At 39.1% G+C, this 20,302-nt stretch overlaps 1 protein-coding gene across 2 annotated transcripts in view; it reads right to left on the reverse strand.

Annotated features, from left to right (window-relative positions):
- Window positions 1-20,302, reverse strand: part of LOC122549212 (zinc finger protein 236-like) — a 159,007-nt gene that overhangs the window by 82,842 nt on the left and 55,863 nt on the right. For both annotated transcript variants that reach the window (XM_043688635.1, XM_043688634.1), the window contains exons 9-12: window positions 19,292-19,514; window positions 16,715-16,987; window positions 15,272-15,472; window positions 9,002-9,155 (exon numbers count right to left, since the gene is read on the reverse strand). In XM_043688635.1, coding sequence (XP_043544570.1) covers window positions 9,002-9,155; window positions 15,272-15,472; window positions 16,715-16,987; window positions 19,292-19,514 — 851 coding nt within the window. The remainder of the gene's footprint in view (window positions 1-9,001; window positions 9,156-15,271; window positions 15,473-16,714; window positions 16,988-19,291; window positions 19,515-20,302) is intronic.

Below are 20,302 nucleotides of genomic sequence, written 5' to 3' on the forward strand. Positions count from 1 at the left end.
GCTGCTGCACCTACATGCTTAGTGTCAGCCACTAGTGAATGAGCGCATCAGGTCCCATTATGCCCAAACTGTCATCATTCAGATAATAATCTGCCTGTCTGTTTTGGCATCACATCTCCCCCTCCAATTCATCTATATTTCATCTGCAAATTTTAAGATATAACATGTAGTTTCCTCATCTTAATCATTAATATATATTGTGAATAGGTCGGTTCCAAGCACTAATCCCTGCATATTCCACTAGTCACTGTCTGCCATTCAGACAAAGATCTATTTACTCTGACTCTTTGCTTCCAGCCAGTTCTGTATCCTTTTCTTTTTAATTCACTCATGGGATATGGTATTACTCGCTAGCCAAATTCCCTAGTTGCTGTTGATTGACCCATAATACCATTAAGGAGGCAAATCCAATAACTTGACCTAGTGACAATAAATGTATGGCAATACACTTTCAAAACAGCATGGTAAGTAGTTTAGAGGGGACTTTGCAGGTGGTGGTGTTCCCATGAATCTGCTGCCCTTGTCCTCCAATATGGAAGTAGTTGTGGATTTGGAAGGTGCTGTCTAAGGATCTTTGGTGAATTTCTGCAGTGCACCTTGTAGGTAGCATACTGCTGCTACTGAGCATTGGTGGCGAACTGAGTGGATGCATGCAGATGTGATGCCAATCATGTGGACTGCTTGGTCTTGGATGGATAACATCTTGAACGTTATTGGAATTGCGACCATCCAGGCAAGTGGGAGTTTTCCCTTCACACTCCTGACCTGTGCCTTGTAGATATCAGATGATTTTGGGGAGATATTTGCCACAGTATTTCTAGCTTCTAACCTGGTATCCTAGCCACTGCATTTATGTGGTGAGTCCAGTTGAATTTCTGGTCAATGGCAACACCCAGGATGTGGATAATGAGGGATTCAGTGATAGTAACACTACTGAATGTCAAGGGGCAGTGGTTGGACTGTCTCTTATTGGAGATGGTCATTGCCTGGCATCTGTATGGCACAAATGTTACTTGCCACTTGTCAGCCCAAGCCTGGCTACTGTCCAGATCTTGTTGTATTTGAACATGGACTACTTCAGTATCGAGGAGTCGTGAATGATGGCGAACATTATTCATTATGATTGCACATCCCCACTTCTAACTTTACGGTGGACCAAAGGTCATTGATGAAGCAATTGAAGATGATTGTGCCTAGGACACCACCCTGAGGAACAACTATTGAGATGTCATAGAGCAGAGATGACTGATCTTCAACAAGCATAACCATCTTCCTATGTGCCAGGTGTGACTCCAACCATCAGAGAATGTGCACAGTGATTCCAGTTTTGCTAGGGCTCCTTGATGCCACACTTGCTTGAACGTGCCTTGATGTCAAGTGCCACTATTCTCATCTCATCTCTGGAATTCAGATCTATCGTCCATGATTTAACCAAGTCCAAAATGAGGTCAGGAGATGAGTAGTCTGGCAGAATCCAAACTGGGCATCACTGAGCAGGTTATTGCTGAGCAGATGCCTCTTGATTGCACTGTTATGAGACCTTTGATCACTTTCCTGATGAGGCAGTCATTGGTCAGGTTTAATCTGTCCTGCTTTTTGTGCACAGGATATACCTGGGCAATTTTCCACATTGACGAATGGATACCAGTATTGAAACTGCACTGGAAGAGCTTGGCTAGGGGAGTGACAAGTTTTGTAGCACACGTCTTCAGTACTATTGACAGAATGTTATTAGGGCCCACAGACTTTGCAGTATCCAGTGCCTCCAATGATTTCTTGATATCACATGGAGTGAATTGAATGGCTCAAGACTGGTATCTGTAGCACTGGTGGCCACTGGTGTAGTCAGAGATGGAATATCCACTTAGCACTTCTGGCATGCTGTGAATGCTTCAGCCTAATAGATGTTTCTGCTCTTCCATGATTGAAGATGGGGATATTTGTGGAGCCTCCTCCAGCGAGTTGTTTAACTGTCCACCACCATTCACAACTGAAGAGACTGAACAACTTAGATCTAATTGTATATTGTGGCATTCTTAGTTCTATCACCTGCTGCTTATACTGTGGCAGGAAAGTAGTCCTGTTTGGTAGCTGTACCAGGCTGACTCTCAATTGAACCAGGGTTGATTCCCTGGTCTGATTCCCTGGCTTGCTGGTAATGGTTGAGTGAGAGATGTGCTGGCCATGAGGTTACAGGTAGTACTCGAGTACATTTCTGCTGCTGCTATTGCTGGCCACCGCGCATCATGGATGCCCAGTCTTGAGTTACGAGATCTGTTCTAAATCTGTTCATTTAGCATGGTGATAGTGCCACAAAACATGATTAAGTATTCTCAATGCGAAGGGAGGACTTCATCTCCACAGAACTGTGCAAAGGTCACTGTTACCAGTCACTCTCCAGCTGAAAGACTGGTAAGGATGAGATCAAGTATGTTTTTCCTTCTTGTTGGTACCTGCACCACTTGTCACAAGCCCAGTGCAGAGGCTATTTTCTTTAAGACCCAACCAGCTTGATCAGTGTGCTGTTGCCAAGTTACTCTTTGTGATGGACACTGAAATCCCCCACCCAGAGTATATTTGGCACCTTTGCCATCTCAGTGATTCCTTCAAGTGTTTTTCAACATGCAGGAACACTGATTCCTCAGCCAAGGTAGGATGGTATGTGGCAATCAGTGGGAGGTTTACTTGCCCATGTTTAACCTGAAACAATGAGGCTTCATGGAGTCTAAACTCAAATGTTGAGGACTCCCAGGGTAATTCTCTCCCGACTATATACTACAGTGTCGCAACCTCTGCTGAATCTGTCCTGCTGGTGCGACAAGATACATCCAGGGATGGTGATGGTGGTGCCTGGGATATTGTTATAGTCATTGAATCATACTTGACAAACAATATCAGACTGTTGCTTGTCTGCTCTCCTTTTTGCCTTCCCCAACATTACAAATAGAACTTGAGGGTCTTGGTGTTTCTAAGCTCAACCCACACAGATTCTACTTCACCAGAAGCCCCAGATTTTGGTAAGGTTGACTTTGCTTTTCAGTAATGACCTCCGATCTCACGTGCTATAGTTTTGCAAGCTGATCTCTTATGTAGGAGCTTATTGAAAGCTTTTGAACATCCATTAACTCTCCCTTATCAACTCTGCAAGCTACATCCTCAAACAAATCCAGCATGCTGGTCATGCGCAACAACCCCTCCGTAAATCCATGCTAATAGAACATAGAACATAGAAGAATACAGCGCAGTACAGGCCCTTCGGCCCTCGATGTTGCGCCGATCCAAGCCCACCTAACCTACACTAACCCACTATCCTCCATATGCCTATGCAATGCCCGCTTAAATGCCCATAATGAGGGAGAGTCCACCACTGCTACTGGCAGGGCATTCCATGAACTCACGACTCGCTGAGTAAAGAACCTACCCCTAACATCTGTCCTATACCTACCCCCCCTTAATTTAAAGCTATGCCCCCTTGTAATAGCTGAGGCCCCCTTGTAATAGCTGAAAATACTGTCCGATCTTGTCACAACCTTTCAATGGTTCTGCTATTACATGATTTGTAATGGTCTTTGGCATTCTTCCCAACCACTGATGTAAAGCTAACTGATCTATAATCTGCCCCCCTCTCTGTCCCCTTTCCTAAATAGAGGGGTAACATTAGATACCCTCCAATCCAGAGTCTACAGAATTTGGGAAGGTGACCACTAGCGCATCTACTATTTCTAAAGTCATTCTTTAAGTACTATGGGTTCGAGGATTTCAGGCCTTGGGGATTTATCTGCTTTTAATCCTGTTAGTTTGCCCAACACAATTTTCCTACTAATAAATTCTTTCAATTCCTCCTACCCATTAGATCTGTGCTCCCCCATATTTTTCATATGTCATTTGCATCTTCCTTTGCAAAGACGTAACTAAACTATGTATTTCATGGTCCGCCATTTCTTTATCCCCCATTATAAATTCTCCCATTTCTGACTATAGTGGACCTATATTCATTTTTACTCATCTTTCTTCTCTTCACATGCTGATAGAAGTTTTCATTTTTGGTCTGTATGTTCCCTACAAGCTTACTCTCATACTCTATTTTCCCGCTCTTAATCAACCTGTCTCTTTGTTTTCTAAATAATAATTCTGTCTAAATTCCCTTGTAAACCATTGTCTGACCATGTTTCCTGTTTTATTTTTTATGATAGACTGGAATATGTTTTGCAGTTTGTCCATGCGCTCTTTAAATGCCCATCTACCATTATCCCTTTAAATAACAATCTCCAATTTATCATAACTAGGTTAGGACTTATACTATTGTGAACTCATTTACTTAAAATCATTATCTTAGTCTTGTGAACAACTGCATCATTCTCCAACTTAATGATCCTATTTTGATCACTGTTCCCTAAAGGCCATTGCACAATTATTCCTTCCACATTATACAATACCCAGTCAAGAACTGCCTTTTCTGTAGTTAGTTCCTCTACATATTGACTCATCAACAATCCCATATCCACTCTCAATTCTTTCTCTATGAGTATTACTACTGATGTGATTGGATCAATCTATATGCAGATTAAAGTTGGCCATAATTACAGCCAGTTATTTTATTCATTACTTACACCTCTAATTTCCTTTTTAATGTTTTGCCCAATGTTAGGAATAGAGTTTGAGGGTCTAATACAACCCAAAATATTCCTTTCTGCCCCTTAGTGTCTCTGAGCTCAACCCACACAGATTCTATTTCACCAGAGCTAATACTCTTCCTCACAACTGCATGAATTTCCTTTTTAATCAGTAGTGTTATTCCACCGCCTTTATCTTTCAGTCTGTCCTTGCTAAAAACTGAAAGCCCCTGAATTTTTATTTCTTATTCCGAGTCACTCTGCAGCCATGTCTCTGTAATACCCACTAACATCTATTCATAAACCAATTCATTAATCTTATCACAAGTGCTTTGTGCATTAAGGTACAAGGCCTCAAGACTAGTATTTTTTGCATACTTAGTTCCTTTCACTGTGGTCCTGCTCACTGCTAGCCCTTAAACTTACCTGCCTGTCACTTTTCTATCTTTTGTTTTAGTCTTTATTTCGCTGTCATCTGTCTCTGTGCGTAGGTTTTCATCCCTCTTCCATTTTAGTTTCAATGCTCTCTGACTACACTCACAAATACATTCTCTACATCATCAGTTCTGGTCCGAGTGCAACACATCCACCTACCCAAGAATCGGTCTTGCGTCCCAGAAATCTGAAACCTTCACTCTTACACCATCTCTACAGTCATGTATTGATCAGATCTGTACTGTTATTTCAATTCTGACTAGCATGTAGCACTAGTCACAATCCCAAGATTACTACCTTTGAGGTCCCAATTAACATGCTTCCAAATTCCCTATATTTGGCTTTTTGGACCTCATTTCTTTTCTTACCTATGCCACTGGGACAATGTCTATCACGACCACTGGCTGCTCATCCTCCCACCTCAGAATATCCTGCAGCATCCAGAAGTCATGGAGTCTCATTTGCTGCACAGAACTGTTCATCTATTCCCCTTACTTTTGAATGCCAAATGCCCCTACTACATTATAACTAATTATTATTCCCACTGTTTTTCCTCTTCTGTGCACCACAGCAAACTGTGTTGCAATGAACTGGCTGCATCCATTTTTCTGTGAGGTCATTTCCCCCTTATAGTATCCAAACAGTACATCTGTGTTGCAGGGGAATGGCCACAGAGAATTTTTGCATTCTCTATCTTGTCCTGTTACTCTATGTGGTGGTCACCTATTCATTTCTTGCTTGTGGAGTCTTAGCCTTTGTAGTAATCAACTTTCTGTGCTATCCACTTTCAGCCTCATGGATACTCCAACAGCCCCAGGCCTGAGGTCTGAAATTCAGGCTTCCAGGAACTGCAGCTTCAAAATTTCCAGATTTGGCTTTGAGATTCCAGCATCCACAGTACTTTGCTTTTGTAACTGACACTCCTAATAAGATTTTGTTTTTGCTTTGCTGGCACTTCACTCTTCTTGAGCTTTATTCCAATGTTATATTCATTTAGTGACATAATACTAATGATAATAATAAGAAAGAAATGTTCCAAGGCACTTCACAGGAGTGTTAAACAAAATTTGACACAATGCCACAAAAGGAGATATTAGGTCAGGTTGACAATTAACCTGGTCAAAAAGACAAGTTTTAGAGATGGTTTTAAGGAGAAAAGAGTAGTAGAGAGGATAAGAGATTTAGAGAGTGGAGTTCAGAGTTTTAGGCACAAGCAGCTGAAGGCACGGCCAACATCAGTACAGTAACCAAAATTAGGGATGCTCAACAGACCAGATTGGAGGATTGCTGATGCAAAACTTACAGCAGTAGTAATAACCATTAAACCCAAGGAGTCCAGACCATACAGGCAAATAACGTTATTCCTATTTAACAATCCTGTCCCCACATTCCTGTGCCTTCATCCATCAACCCCATTAAATCTTAAATGTTGGCACAGATCCTGCCTCAATTGTTATGCATGGATTGAATCACACAGCACGTCAAGTCTCACTCTGTTTGAAGTCTCTCTCCCCGTGGACTATAACTTTTTAATTTTAAACATTTTTCTTAAAACAGTTCTCCTCCCTCACTCCTATGCTAAACTCCCTTTACAATATAGCTATTTGTGGTATTTACATTTTGTGTAGAATTACACAGAATTTATAACAGGAACAGATCATTTGGCAAAACCAATCCATACCAGTGTTTAATATTCAGTGCCTCATCCTAACAGCATTGCCTTCTATTTCTTCCTCCCTCATTTAGCTTCCTCTGAAATGCATCTAGAATATTTGTTTCAACCACATCATGCAGTAATGAAATCCACATTCTCATCACTCTGAATAAAAATAATCCTCCTGAATTCTTTGTTGGATTTATTACGCCCACTAATTTTGGATGTATATTGGCCTTCAGTGCAAGCGGATTGGAGTTCAAATGTAGGGACGTTGTGCAGGGTCATACACAGCCTTGGTAAGACCATCCCACACTTGGAGTATTGCGGACAGTTTTTATCTCGAGGATAGGAAATTCTACAGAAAGATTTACTCAACACAGAAGGAGTGAAGCAGCAGTTCATAGGTCTGCACTGGGATGATAAAACTGTCCCATGGGGATAGCTTGCTTTGACTGGCCCTGTAGTCACTAGAGATTAGAAGGATGAGGGAAGAGCTGATTAAAACATATACAATTCTAAAAGGGCTATGAAAAATGTGCAGGGTGTTCTTTTTATGGATGAAGAGTCTAGAACCAGGGGACATAGTCCTAAATGGCCTGCCCTTTATCCTGAGACAGAGTTCAACAGATATTTCTTTACTCAAAGGATAGTGAACCTGTGGAATTCTCTACCACAGAAGATTGCAGAGACCAAATCATGAATATATTCAAGAAAAGAGATACATAAATTTCTAGATTTTAGAGGCATCAAGGGTCGAGCATGAAAGCAGGAATATGGCATTGAGATCAAGGATTAGCCATAATCAGATTGAATGGTGGAGCAAGCCTGAAAGGCCTAGTTTCTATGTAAGCGGAAACCACTCTCCATACTGATCCAATTGAATCTTGTGTTAATTTTGAATATCTCAACCAGGTCACATTCAAGGCTTCTTTTTTCAAGAAATAAAACTTTCCTGTTTCAACTTCCTTGAAAAGTGCAACCACTCAGTTTTAATACTGAACTTGCAAATTGATCTTATACCTCTTCCAGTGTCTCCACATTCATTGTTTTCATATTGCAGAGGCTAGAAATGAGCACAATGCACAACTAGAGTGAAAGTGAATTTGTACTGCAAATTTTAAAGGAGTGTACTTTAAAAGAAAGTTATTAACTCAAAAAAGCCACAAGGTAGATGCCCAGGTAATTAGTAAAAGCAAAAGAAACCAAAACAAGTTCTGAAGAGGAGAGCTAAATAAGTTATCAATGTCACAGAAATTAAGAAGACAAAAGGCAACCGTTTGGCTCATCGTGTCCCTTTGAAAGAGTTGAATTTGTCTCATGCCCCTGTGCTTTCCCTGCTTCCATGTATCAATACGAGACTCTCTAAATTCACTTCTGGATTCTCCACATCAGATAGCATTCTTTAACGCTCATTTTCAACGGGTCAGATCAGGAACTAGCATAAATGAAAACACAGAAAATTAGATATGCAACATTTGTTTTTGTCTGCTTTTGCCTGCAAACACCAAAAAAACTGGCACACACTGTGGCGTTGAGGCAAACAAAAAGGGGTGGATGGAGACTTGGCCATGCTAACAAATAATGGCTGGCCACTCTGGAGGATGGCAGTTCAAGCCTATGGAACAGTAATCCAGCAATAGTCTGAATGTCATGTATGGAAAGACATTGGAAGGTAAAAAGAACAAGGCAAATTATAAAGAGACAGGAAAGGAATTGTTGAAGGCTCAAGCAGCATTAAAAGAGGCCACATCAAGATCCACACAAGTATTTGGAAGACTGAATATAGTAAAGCAGCTATATTTTGATTGTGACAGATGTGCATTAAGTTTCCCAAATATCTTTTTTTTTGTGAAACTATCACCTGTTCTATGAAATGGTTGTGGACATATGTATCACTTTTTTTACTTGAAATTTGAAAAGCAAAACTTTGGAGCAATTTTGTAATTAACATGCAACTATAATATAAAATATCAAAATATACAACTTATCCACTTTTCAACAAATTTCATTAAACTGAATACCTATAAGGACAAAAGCAGGTTCAACAGGGCTTCCAAATGGAATTAGATATAAACTTGAAAGTAAGTAATTTGTAGGACAATGGGAATAGAGCAAGGGAACAAGACTAGGTGGATAATTCTTTTAAAGACTAAACACAGACACGATGGACCAAACAGCCTCCTCCTGCACTTCCTGATTCTATAACAGTATCAACTAGAGAAACTGCATGCAATCTTGCCAAGATACCACTTCCCAGCTCCCAAACAATTTAAACAAGCTATCATATCATTCGTACCTGATATGTTGTTTAAGATGGCTAGACTTTTTAAAACCCTTGTTGCAATATGCACATTTGTATGGCCTATCCCCTCCTAGTCCATCAGACATGATGCCATTGGCCAGGTAATGACTGTATAACTGGCTATTCCGTGGTGTTTGCTGAATGAGACCTACATTGAAAAAGAAGTCAAGCTTTTAAATGAACTTTATTTTTGTCTAAAAAAAGTCACAGTTTTAACCTGGGTTAAAAAACGAAAGCGATCAACAGAAATGAAAATGAATCAGGTATTGCCTCCAGTAGTCGCTTACCACAAAGTTGCTTGCAACAATTTTATTGTTTAAACTTGTAAAACAGTTACACAACGTTACACAATATAACTGATGTTAAATAATGGGATTAACTTATCAACGTGCCTTGGTTAGGCTGAACATCCAGAAACCCTCAAAACAGATGATTATTACAGACAAACTGCCAACTAATTGCACAATTCTGATTTTTTTTGTGTGTTGCTGCAAATAAGGGTCTGTAATAGATTTAGTTCCAAGGTAAAAGAGAAAGTGAAAGTGAGCTGCAGGAAAATTCGTAGTACCAAAGAGACCCTATTTAAAATAAACTTACCAGAAACAATCTTAAATTGCAAAACTAGACATCTAACGTATAATTTATAGTTATAATGAATAAAATGTGACTATTTAATAAATCTTGGAAACATGCTCATATTGTGAGTTTCCCGATTCTATAATCAGCTACGTAGCTGTATTTTTGAAGTTGTGTTTTGTGCTGTTAACCACCATGCATAGCTTTACCAAAACTAAAACTAAAATCAAAAACTTCAGAGATACACACATCAATTGAACCTGAAGATTGTAAAGGTGCATGAATAACTTTGAGAATCAGCACTGGAACAAGGAAAGCATGAGAAATCCTCAGCAAAACAAAAAAAAAAAATCCTTTCTTCAATTCTAAGAGGGGATTCAGATTTGAAAAGTTAACCTACACCTTCTCCTTCCCTCTCTCCCCAGAGACAGATAGACTGGCTGTGCATGTACAGCAAGTGGTGCTTATAGTTTCGATTTTCAATCTTGTTATTTTTCACATTATACCTGCTAATATTAATTTCAGTTGCAGAGAAGACAGCTCAGCTTACTCCATTTAACTAAGGACTGAAGAAAAAGAACACAATTTGCAGCTCTTTTATATAATGTAATTTGCTCCAACAAAGAGAATTGCTCAGCGAATGAAATAATCTTTCATGTTACCTGGACAACACATTAAGCCTTGGTATAAAGTCCACCAGGGCAATTCTGCATTTCAACCCAGTGAATCTTTCAGCTGAGCAGAATGGCACAGCAGATATGTGCTGGGCCTATAACTTAGACGGTGATGGATCAGAATCATCCACTGTTTAAATACCTCAGTTTAAAAAGTTGGTCAGTTAGTGTTCAGAGTTTTATTCCAACTTTATTTCAAACTCTAAAATACCCATTATTTATTCTCTATGTAAAGTATACATGCAGTTCTCACCAAACGGTCCCATAATGAACATATAACCATCACTTGTTTCCTAGCTCCAACTGGTCTAAAGGTATCTCTGACCTTACTGGTTGAAAGTGAGGACTGCAGATACTGGTTGATAACACTTCAGACAGATCTGATCCCATTGGACACAAAAGTAAATCGGAAGAAATCATGATTTTTTTTTTCCAGAAGGAATAATCCCCAGGATGCTCGTAGAAAGGGGAATTGTAATGCAACATTATTGCATGTCAAGTAGGTCTAGTTCGGTTTCTTCCAGTTGGAGATGGACACAGCCTGCACTTGCTTGACACAAATATTACACTGAATCACACACCGGAACAAATAACTGAATGCTCAGGCATGGTAGTAAGTTTTAAGGAGTATCTTAAGAGAACAGTGAAGGGCATTCTGCGATCACATTACGTATTCAGCTTGTACAATCTCAAATCAAACACATTATTGCTTCAAATGCTTTTCTTAAATATAAATGTGCAAGAAAGGCAAAAGGCACTTCAAGTAACATACCAATATCCAAGGCTTGGCCTTTATAAACCATTTAACTGAAGAGTGATTATATAGTAACGTATTTTTTAAACCTACGTGAAAACTTTATATCTGTGGTTTCTCCAGAGGATGCAATTGAAAGTTGAACTGAGATCTCAAAATGTCAACCTCTTGTTTTAAATCAAGGAATAAAAATCATTTGCCCCATGCTGCAATGGATACTGGAGTCTCTACGACGTACACCCACAAATAGCTGAAGCTTCAATTGATCCTCATCAAAAACTACAGGACGTGGCTTAACACCCATGTAGTTTCACTGGGCAAAACATTTAAAATGAATTGTAAAGGATTATTAAATTTTCTATTTATATTTATGGTTTCTATTCACTTCAAGATACCGGTACTCTCTGACCCGCATTCATTCCAGTTCATTAATGCCTCAACTTTAAACAAAAAACTAATAATACTTATATAGCACCTTTAACATGATAAACATCTGAAGGCACTTCAGAGGCTATAAAACAGAACCTTACACCAAACCATGTGAGCAGACAGCTGTTCCTGGCTCAGGTCTCATAACTACCTGAAAAAAAAAAATTCTCCTCCCTTTCAAATCCCTCAGTCCTCTCCGTCCTCGTAAACACCCACAGCCCCATAATTTTCAGCGATCTCTATGCTCATGGCCTCTTGTATATTCCTGATTTTTTATTCACTATCAAGATTCGTTTTTCAGCAGACTTGACTACACTGGAATTCCCTCCTTAAACTCATTCACCCTTCTCTTAAGATGCTCCTTGGATTCCACAGCTTTTCAGTTATTGGTCACAAAATCTCTATGCAATTCAGTGTAACATTTGTGTCAAACAAGTGCAAGCAGCGCCGATCTCAAACAAGAGAAAACCTAATCAAATCATGAAATAACATTACCATCACCAAATTCACCCATTACTAACATTCTGCAGATTACTATTAATCAGAAACTTCAAAAGCAGACAAATATTGTCATTATAATGACAGTTCAGAGGCTGGAAATTCAGAGATGAGTGACTCAACTCCTGACTCCCCAAAGCCTGTCCACAATCTACAAAACATAAGTCAGGAGGTGCCATGGATTACTTGCCATTTGGCTAAATGAGAATATTTCAAATGACAAGCCTGACATTATCGCAGGCAAAACTGCCCACTTGACTGGCACCCGATCTGCCAACTTAAATATTCAGTCCCTCCACCATTAGTGCTTGGTATCAACAGTGTGTACAACATAAAAGATACACTGCAGCATCCTAATCAGAATTTTCTGACAACACCTTCCTTCCAAACAACTGACCTCTACCACCAAGAAGGACAAATGAAACAGAAAAATGCAAACACCAGACTTTAGGGGGGAATGTAGTGGCATAGTGGTAATGTCACTTGACTAGTAATCCAGAACCCCAGACTAATGTTCCACGAACATGGATTTGAATCACACCATGGCAGATGCTGAAATAAAAATTTAAATTTTAAAAACTGGCCTAATATTATCGATTGTCATAAAAACCCAACTGGTTCACTGACTGTAAGGAAATATATCCTTCTCATTGTTTTGGTGTACATATGACACCAGAGCCATAGCAATGATTCTTAACTGTCCTCTAGGTAAATAAGGATTAGCAGCAAATGCTTGCCTAGCCAGTAATACTTACGCCATGAGTGAATAAAAAAAAACCTGAAAATTCCCCACCGATCTACATAGAATCCTGAAACTACACAACCATTCCTTCCCTGCTACCGAATCAAAATTCTAGAATTTCCTTCCTAACAATATTGCAAGTGCATCTGTACCAGCCACTCAAAGTGGATTTCTTGAGAGCAAATTGGGATGTGCAACAAATGCCAACCTTGTTAACAACACTATTGTGTCATAAGAAAATTTTAAAAACATCAAATTTTGTCTAATAACTCTTCTGTGAAGCACTTTGGGAGGTTTTCCCATCTCAAAGATACCATGTCAAAGTTTTGTAGCAATATTGCAAGTTGTCACAGTTGAAGAAACATTATCAAAACCTATTAAAAAAACTTAGTTAACAATTGACTGATTTTATACTTACTGACTTTTATGTTGGACAAGAATAATGCATAATATAATGACAGAAGAGCAGATAGGATTTATTTTAAAAGGATCTCTCCCTTCCTGTCTGCATTCATTTAAAAGTAATGGAAAATGATCAATTAATTAACAAATAGCATTACAAAGGAAAGCAGAGCACCCATTATAATGAAAGAATTTTAGTGGTAAAGGATTCAGGTCGCTGCCCTAACTGCTTCTTATTTTCAGGATTTTCTGACAGCAGTATTTTGCTTTTGTATTGATATCACATGAGGTTTTTAAAAGTTGAATTGTTAAAAATGTGCGATGGATGTCTTAAGACTGTATATTTGGATCTCATGACTTCATGAGAATGATTCCACAGATGAGGAACTTCAGTTATGTTGGTAACTTGGAGACGTTGGAAGTTGTTTTTCTTGGAGAAAAAAAAACAGGTTGCAATTTGATAGCAATATTCAAAATCCTAAGGGTCTGGACAAAGTAGGCAAAGAGAAACTATTTCCACTAGAGAATGGTTTGGAAACAAGTGGGCACAAAATTAAGGTAATTCATAAAAGAAGGAACACAGACATGAAGATAATTATTTTCTGCATTAAAAAGAATATGATCTGGAATGTGATATCTTAAAGTGTATGGAGGCGAGTTCACTCGTAATGTTCAAGAGGAAACACATTATTATGTGAAAGTAATAATATGCACATTATGGGGAGAAGGTGGGGAAATGAATTTTGGTACTTTGGTCATTTGGGCAGCAAGCACAGACACAATGGGCTAAATAATTTCCTTGATTGTTGCAACAATTCTGTGATTCTAAAAGACACAGGAAATACAATAACATTCCGCACTGGAATATAATCAGTAGCCTCATCTTAAAAGGATGAACCTCATGTTTATCGCCTGGAGCAAAATAACCATGTGGTCATCAGCAAGGTTGCTCATTAATCAGTTTTACAATTCTGACAAGGTACCTAAGGCAAAACAAGGCAGGCACTAAAATGTCTAAGTCTGAAAGGGTAGAATGGGGGAATGGACAGAATGTGAAACAGGAGTTCTACTGGCAGGTTTCCATGCTTGTCTGCTTACATTGTGGAGATTAGACATCACGGGAAGCATAGATGCTTTCTGTACCTACCTCTTCCAATGCAATGTCAATAAATGAGGTGGGCGACTGACAAGCTGCCATTAGCTGAAAACATCAACAAAGAACTTTGTGCTTACTAGCTTTGAGACTTTGGGCAGAATTCAACACTGTTCTACAGGAGGAGTTTGGTGACAATGCCATTTATTCAGGCAGGAGGTGAGAGGGTAGGGATTGGCTGCATTCCCAATTAAGTCTATGGCAGGAAGGACAATAGGTAACCTTTCTACTCAGCATCAGGAAGGGGTTCCACTGATTGCTGCTATCGTCCCTCACTGCTCTTCTTGCCCAACTGTTCCTATCATTCAACTGTGGTCTGGGATCCAGATTCTGGCAGCAGCCACTATCGCCATGGTGGTCGTCCTAGCTTCTTTCTGATCTTGGAGAATACCTGCGCCCGGTTGAGTATAAGTGAGGCAATTAATATGATAGGCCTTCTCAAGAGGCAATGCAGCCAGTGGCTGAGACCAACATTCCCCACTCCCATCCTACAATCACATTCATTAAATTCAGACATTTATGCCCAGAGGAGAACCAGTGACCATTAAAAGGAAAAATGATTGTGCCAGCAGTTTCAATGTGTCTAGTTTTCTCTTCTTCCCCACCCCCCCAGAGAAAAGAGCGCAATCTACTAAAGATTAGTCTCTGCAGCAGAGCCATCAGTTACAGAAAAGGAAATAGGAGGAGGGATTCGATAATAACCCACGAGGTAGCTCTGCACTCATTAACAAAACAAAGTTAACTGGTATTGGATTATAAATTAACATATTCATCCGAAGATAAAACCAAACTCAAGTGCACTCCAATATCTTTCCAATGGTTAAAACAAAGCTTTTTTGATTAAAAGCAATGTGATAAAACTGTGCAAAAGCATCACTCAATTCTCCTTTTTGTTCAAGTCAGGGTGCATCAATTAAACATTTCAAATTGTTCAATGCCTTTTTATTGCCTTTTAAATATAGATCAGTTTAGTTTTCTACAGAGAACCATTTCATTACATACATCTCATGAACTCTTGTGTGATTCAAATGCTCACCTGAATCAGTGATGAGGATAGGCTCCTGAAGAGGTATGTCAGTTAACGTGATACTGCTTTTTAAAATTCGTGTCTTGGCTGGTTTGCGTGGAAACCGTTTTTTAAGCTGTAAATTTTTGAAGTGTGAAGCAATGTGACTTTTGCGATGCCCTGAGGTGCGGAACTTTTTGTCACAGTGTGGACAATCAAAAGGTCTGGCTCCTGATTATGATAATAGGAAAGAAAAGAAATGGAGAAAGAGTTAGAAAAAAAAATTACTGTGGAAGTCCTGATTGATTAAACGCAATGGCATTATTTATTCTAGTTTGGGATTTTATTTCAATGACTCAAGAACTGTGCAAGTGTTTTGAACATCTTTGACACATTTTTCAACCGTGGTTTCTGGGCTTCCCATTTGGCGAGGTAGCTGAACTTGGTGTCTTTTAAGTCACAAACTGCACGAGTGCCTCAAATGCTAAACAGGAATAAGAACTGCATTATAGATCAGAGGTGGGCTACCCACCATTTTGGACAAGCATGATAGTAGCCCTTCACTTATATCTGTAGCAGATGTTTACCACTCTGCACATGCAAATAAGGTAACTAATTTAACTTAACACTCCTACAACAACATTGCTTTGGCATGAGACATCAGGGCACCCAAACACTTAAAACACCATAAATCAACAATGAAATAACTAGCCTGATTGTAGAGCCAGGAGGAGCAAAAGACTGCCCCTACCCCACTATCCTGTGTGTCACCCACTCTCATGTTCTACCTAATCAAATTTAAGCCTCGCCCAGCAGCAAATGGTACAATGACATATCCCCTTATTAACGTGTATTTTATGTTGATTTTAGCCATTTAGCAATAAATTTGAGGTTCCTAAATATTGAATATTTCTTGGCATGTGATTTCATGAAAAAGTTGGATTAAAATAATACTACATTATGGTGTGTAAGTAAATGTTTCAGTTCATTCTCTGAGAACCATGTTCCCTCTATTATGTCTTACAATACCTCTCTGGAGAGTTCACAATAGATGAGAACAAAATGGCCTTCTCCCCAGAAACCTCCATTAGAAGAATGCCAGCTATGGCTAAGTGGGTAGCATTCTTGTCCCTGTACCAAAAAGTAGTGAGCACAGGTACTTCATTAGCTATGAAGCACTTTAGGACAGACTGGAATCATGAAAGGCACTGAATGAATGCAAGCCTCTTTTCCTTTACAGTATACTACTTCGATCAACTACTTTGACATTCTAGAATTGATGATTCCATATTGTTTGAAATCAATACCGTTGTTAAAAGAGAGAAGACTGCAAATAGTGTGTTTGTTCCATACTCCGCAATAATATAAATCCTATTTAGATTAATCGAAAAACTTTCCTTCAGAATATCTCTGGGTTATTATGTGAAACAAAATTCAAATTTACAGAAGAATCTTTTCAAAGGGTGACAGTACCTGTGTGTAGCCGAAGATGAACCTTTAAACTCCCTTGAGTAGAAAACATCTTTGCACACATGGGACATCTGAACTCCTTGATGCCAGTGTGTGTCTTCATGTGAGCAGTGAGGGTACTTTTCACAGCAAATGCCCGGAAACACTGAGTGCACTTGTATGGTTTTTCATGAGTGTGAATACGAATATGTCGTACCAGATCACTAGGCTTTTTAAATTCTTTTGTGCAGTACGTACACATGTGCCATCTAATTCCATTCACCCGACGGACAGATCCTAGGATTATAAAAGAAAACAAAAATCAGCTAATTGTGAACATTTCTGTATTTATTTTCAAATTTAGGTAAAACCATGTACTCCTAAGTAGTATCCTTACTGTTCTGAAATGTACAGCACAATCTCCTGTTTATCAGATGCTCAAGTCTGAGGAACTAATTATAACTGATCAGTTTTTCCTTTGCCAAATTCAGTAATGGCCCCTACTCTGATTCATCTGGTTTTTGTTTTCAACCTTGATTAACCAAATAGAAATTGTATAATAAACCTCAGTACAAGTTTAGTCTCTTTCTTCACATTATAGTAACTGGAAGGAGTTGGCTGGATAAATCTAAACTTTTCAGTTTCACTTGGCATTTCACATTTCCAATTCAAATATACTTATAAGAAAGGGAAGAGCATTTGAGCAAAACAACTGTGTTTACACTGCTAGAAACTATTAGCTCATGTTAATGTAGCATCACTGGCAAGGTCAGCATTTACTGCTCATCCTGAAGTACCATTGAGAATGAGATTGTAAGCACCTGTCATGAACATGTAATTATGATATTGTAAATATTTATTTTTCATCAAGACCTTTAAGTATGAAGTTAAAATGCTTTCTGACTAGGAGACATAGGCTTTAAACATTCATCAACAACTGTCTTCACGAATGTTTATTTAAAGTTGGTCAGATTTGGCTATTTCTGAAGTTGATGGAAATGTGTTGCTGGACAAACGCAGCAGGTCAGGCAGCATCTAGGGAACAGGAGAATCGACGTTTCGGGCGTTAGCCCTTCTTCAGGAAGGAGAAGGGCTAACGCCCGAAACGTCGATTCTCCTGTTTCCTAGATGCTGCCTGACCTGCTGCGTTTTTCCAGCAACACATTTCCATCTCTGATCTCCAGCATCTGCAGACCTCACTTTCTCCTCTATTTCTGAAGTTGGCTATACGAAGAGTCGTTGAAACGCAGGAGACTCCCCCTGGACAGTCCAACGAATTTTCTAAAAGTTGCAATGCTTCACAACTTCAAAAGGGATTCCAGCTTGAGTAACTTACTTACCCAGTTGAATAACAGTTGATTTGAAATTAACATAGCAGCTATTTTACTTTGTGTCGTGACAGAGAAAATTTAGAAAGCCATTTTGCGCAAATCCCCAGGAGAAATTCTGAGAGTCAGCATCAGAGAAGATTCTTGGACAGGCAAACACAAAGGAAGTATCAGAAAACAGCTATTGCTCTAGCAAAAGAGTCCAAGCAATCCGTAAGTGCTGTAACAGCAGAATTAGCAAGGACCAAGAAATCTCTCTTCTAAAACTTTTCTGAAAGCCACATGGGTTGGAGATGAGGAGAAACTATAGTATTCAGAGGGCTGTGAAGCTTTGCAATTCTCGACCACAAAGATTGTGGTGCTTCAGCCTTTGAGATTGTCTAAGGTAGAGATTGATAGGTTTCTGTTTACCAGTGGCACGCAGATCATGAAGATGGGGTAAAGGCTTTGAAATATTCAATCAGCCATGTTCATCATGAATGGCAGGGCAGGTGGATGGGCTGAATGGCCTACTCCTATCTCCAAGTTATTAATACCCTCTTGAAGAAAAAATCAAGGATCACATATTTAATAAAAAAGGTAGTTATAACACCTTGCAAAGTTGGAACTTCTGTCTAAGCAACATTTAGTCATACACAGCAGTTGGTACTGGTTAAATAATTGATTGGACTTTGTGTCTGTTATATTAATCTTTCATATAATTTTGTTGTCACAGCAAACCAAGATGAAAAAGAAACAGCATTTGTGTATTATTCTTCAAACACCATAGACTTGTACAGCAGAAGCTGCAGTCTTTTGGCCCATCATTTAAGTTCTGGTTATTTGATCAAGCTATTCCATAAATTCCACTCCATCCTGTTTCACATAACCATACAATTTTTCTAAGTTATGACTGAATTTGCTCCTACAGGTCATTCTGCTATAACATGACAGTTGTGTTTCTTTGCAACCCTGTGCTATAGAAAATCGTGCTGTACAAGATTGTGTTTAATAGAATGTTTGCGTTATCTAAACAGTATTGACAATGCAGTACAGCCAATTAGTGTTAACGAAATGTGCGTTATACCAGAACGACTGTACCACTATTCCTGAGTGCATTTCAGAACACAGCAACTGTATTAAAGCAATTCTCCCTCATATCTCAAGCAGTTCCGTTGCCAAGGATCTTTGTCCTTGTTCACTCAAACAAAATCTTTCATTACCAATAATATTCACATATATGTAAGATTGAAAAAGAATATAGTCTTCCCAGATCTCATATTTTCAGACTTACCCGGATACATCATCATCTTTTTCACCACATCCACATTCTCTTTGCCAGACAGTTTTTCCATTCGTTGTTGGTGAGATTGCGGAGTAGAAGATGGAGTCGGTTGAAGAGGGGCAGTCTGTACATCCTGGGACTGACTTCGTGATAATGAAGACCTTTGATGACCAGAGTCAGATTGATGTGCTTGAATGGGAATAGTTGTCAGTCCACTATTTTCTAAGGCTTGCTGGATTTCAATTTAAAAAAGAAAAATAGCATTTAAGATGATAAAAATTAGAACTGGTACATAAAACAAAACTATTCATAAGTTAACAAGGTAGCTTTCAAAAACTAACTTTGACAGCAGTTTACGGGCAGAGCAATGCCATACAAACACTGAAATAAAAGGATATAAATATTTCCACAATCTGTCACAGAAACCACTTAGTAGGTTCTATAGGCATATTTTTATTAAGTGGCTACTCTGTTATCGATCTAATAAGGTTCAGAGAGCCTTCAATCAATCTATGCCTCTCTGTAATCTGGTTCAGAATTCTAATCTCCAGAACTGTTTAAAGAAAACAAAAGTGGGCACCTAACTCATTGGCCCAGAAATACCAATCAGGGTAGGAAACCCTATTTCTGACCCTAAACGGATTAAAAAATTATGACTGCTACACTGGAAATCCCGGAATAGTAGCCTCCAGTTATAAACCTTTTGAGGAAACGTTAAATCTAGTAGCAGAGAAAATTGGTATGGAACCCTACACATCCTTTCAAGACCTTAAGGAATAGGAACACAAGTAGGCTGTTTGATCCTTTGAGCCTGCTCCGACATTCAGTAGGATCATGGCTGATCTGATATTCCTCACATCCACTTTCCTGCTCTTTCCCAATAATTCTAGATTGCCCTACTGCTCAAGAATCTATTTCAGACATAAATATACAAAGGACTTCGCCCCCACAGCTCTCTGTGGTAAAGAGTTCCAAAGATTTTCAACCCTCTGAGAAAAGAAATTTTTCCTCATCTCAATC

The sequence above is a fragment of the Chiloscyllium plagiosum genome, chromosome 4 (assembly GCF_004010195.1).
Source record: "Chiloscyllium plagiosum isolate BGI_BamShark_2017 chromosome 4, ASM401019v2, whole genome shotgun sequence".
Classification (NCBI taxonomy): Eukaryota; Metazoa; Chordata; class Chondrichthyes; order Orectolobiformes; family Hemiscylliidae; genus Chiloscyllium; species Chiloscyllium plagiosum.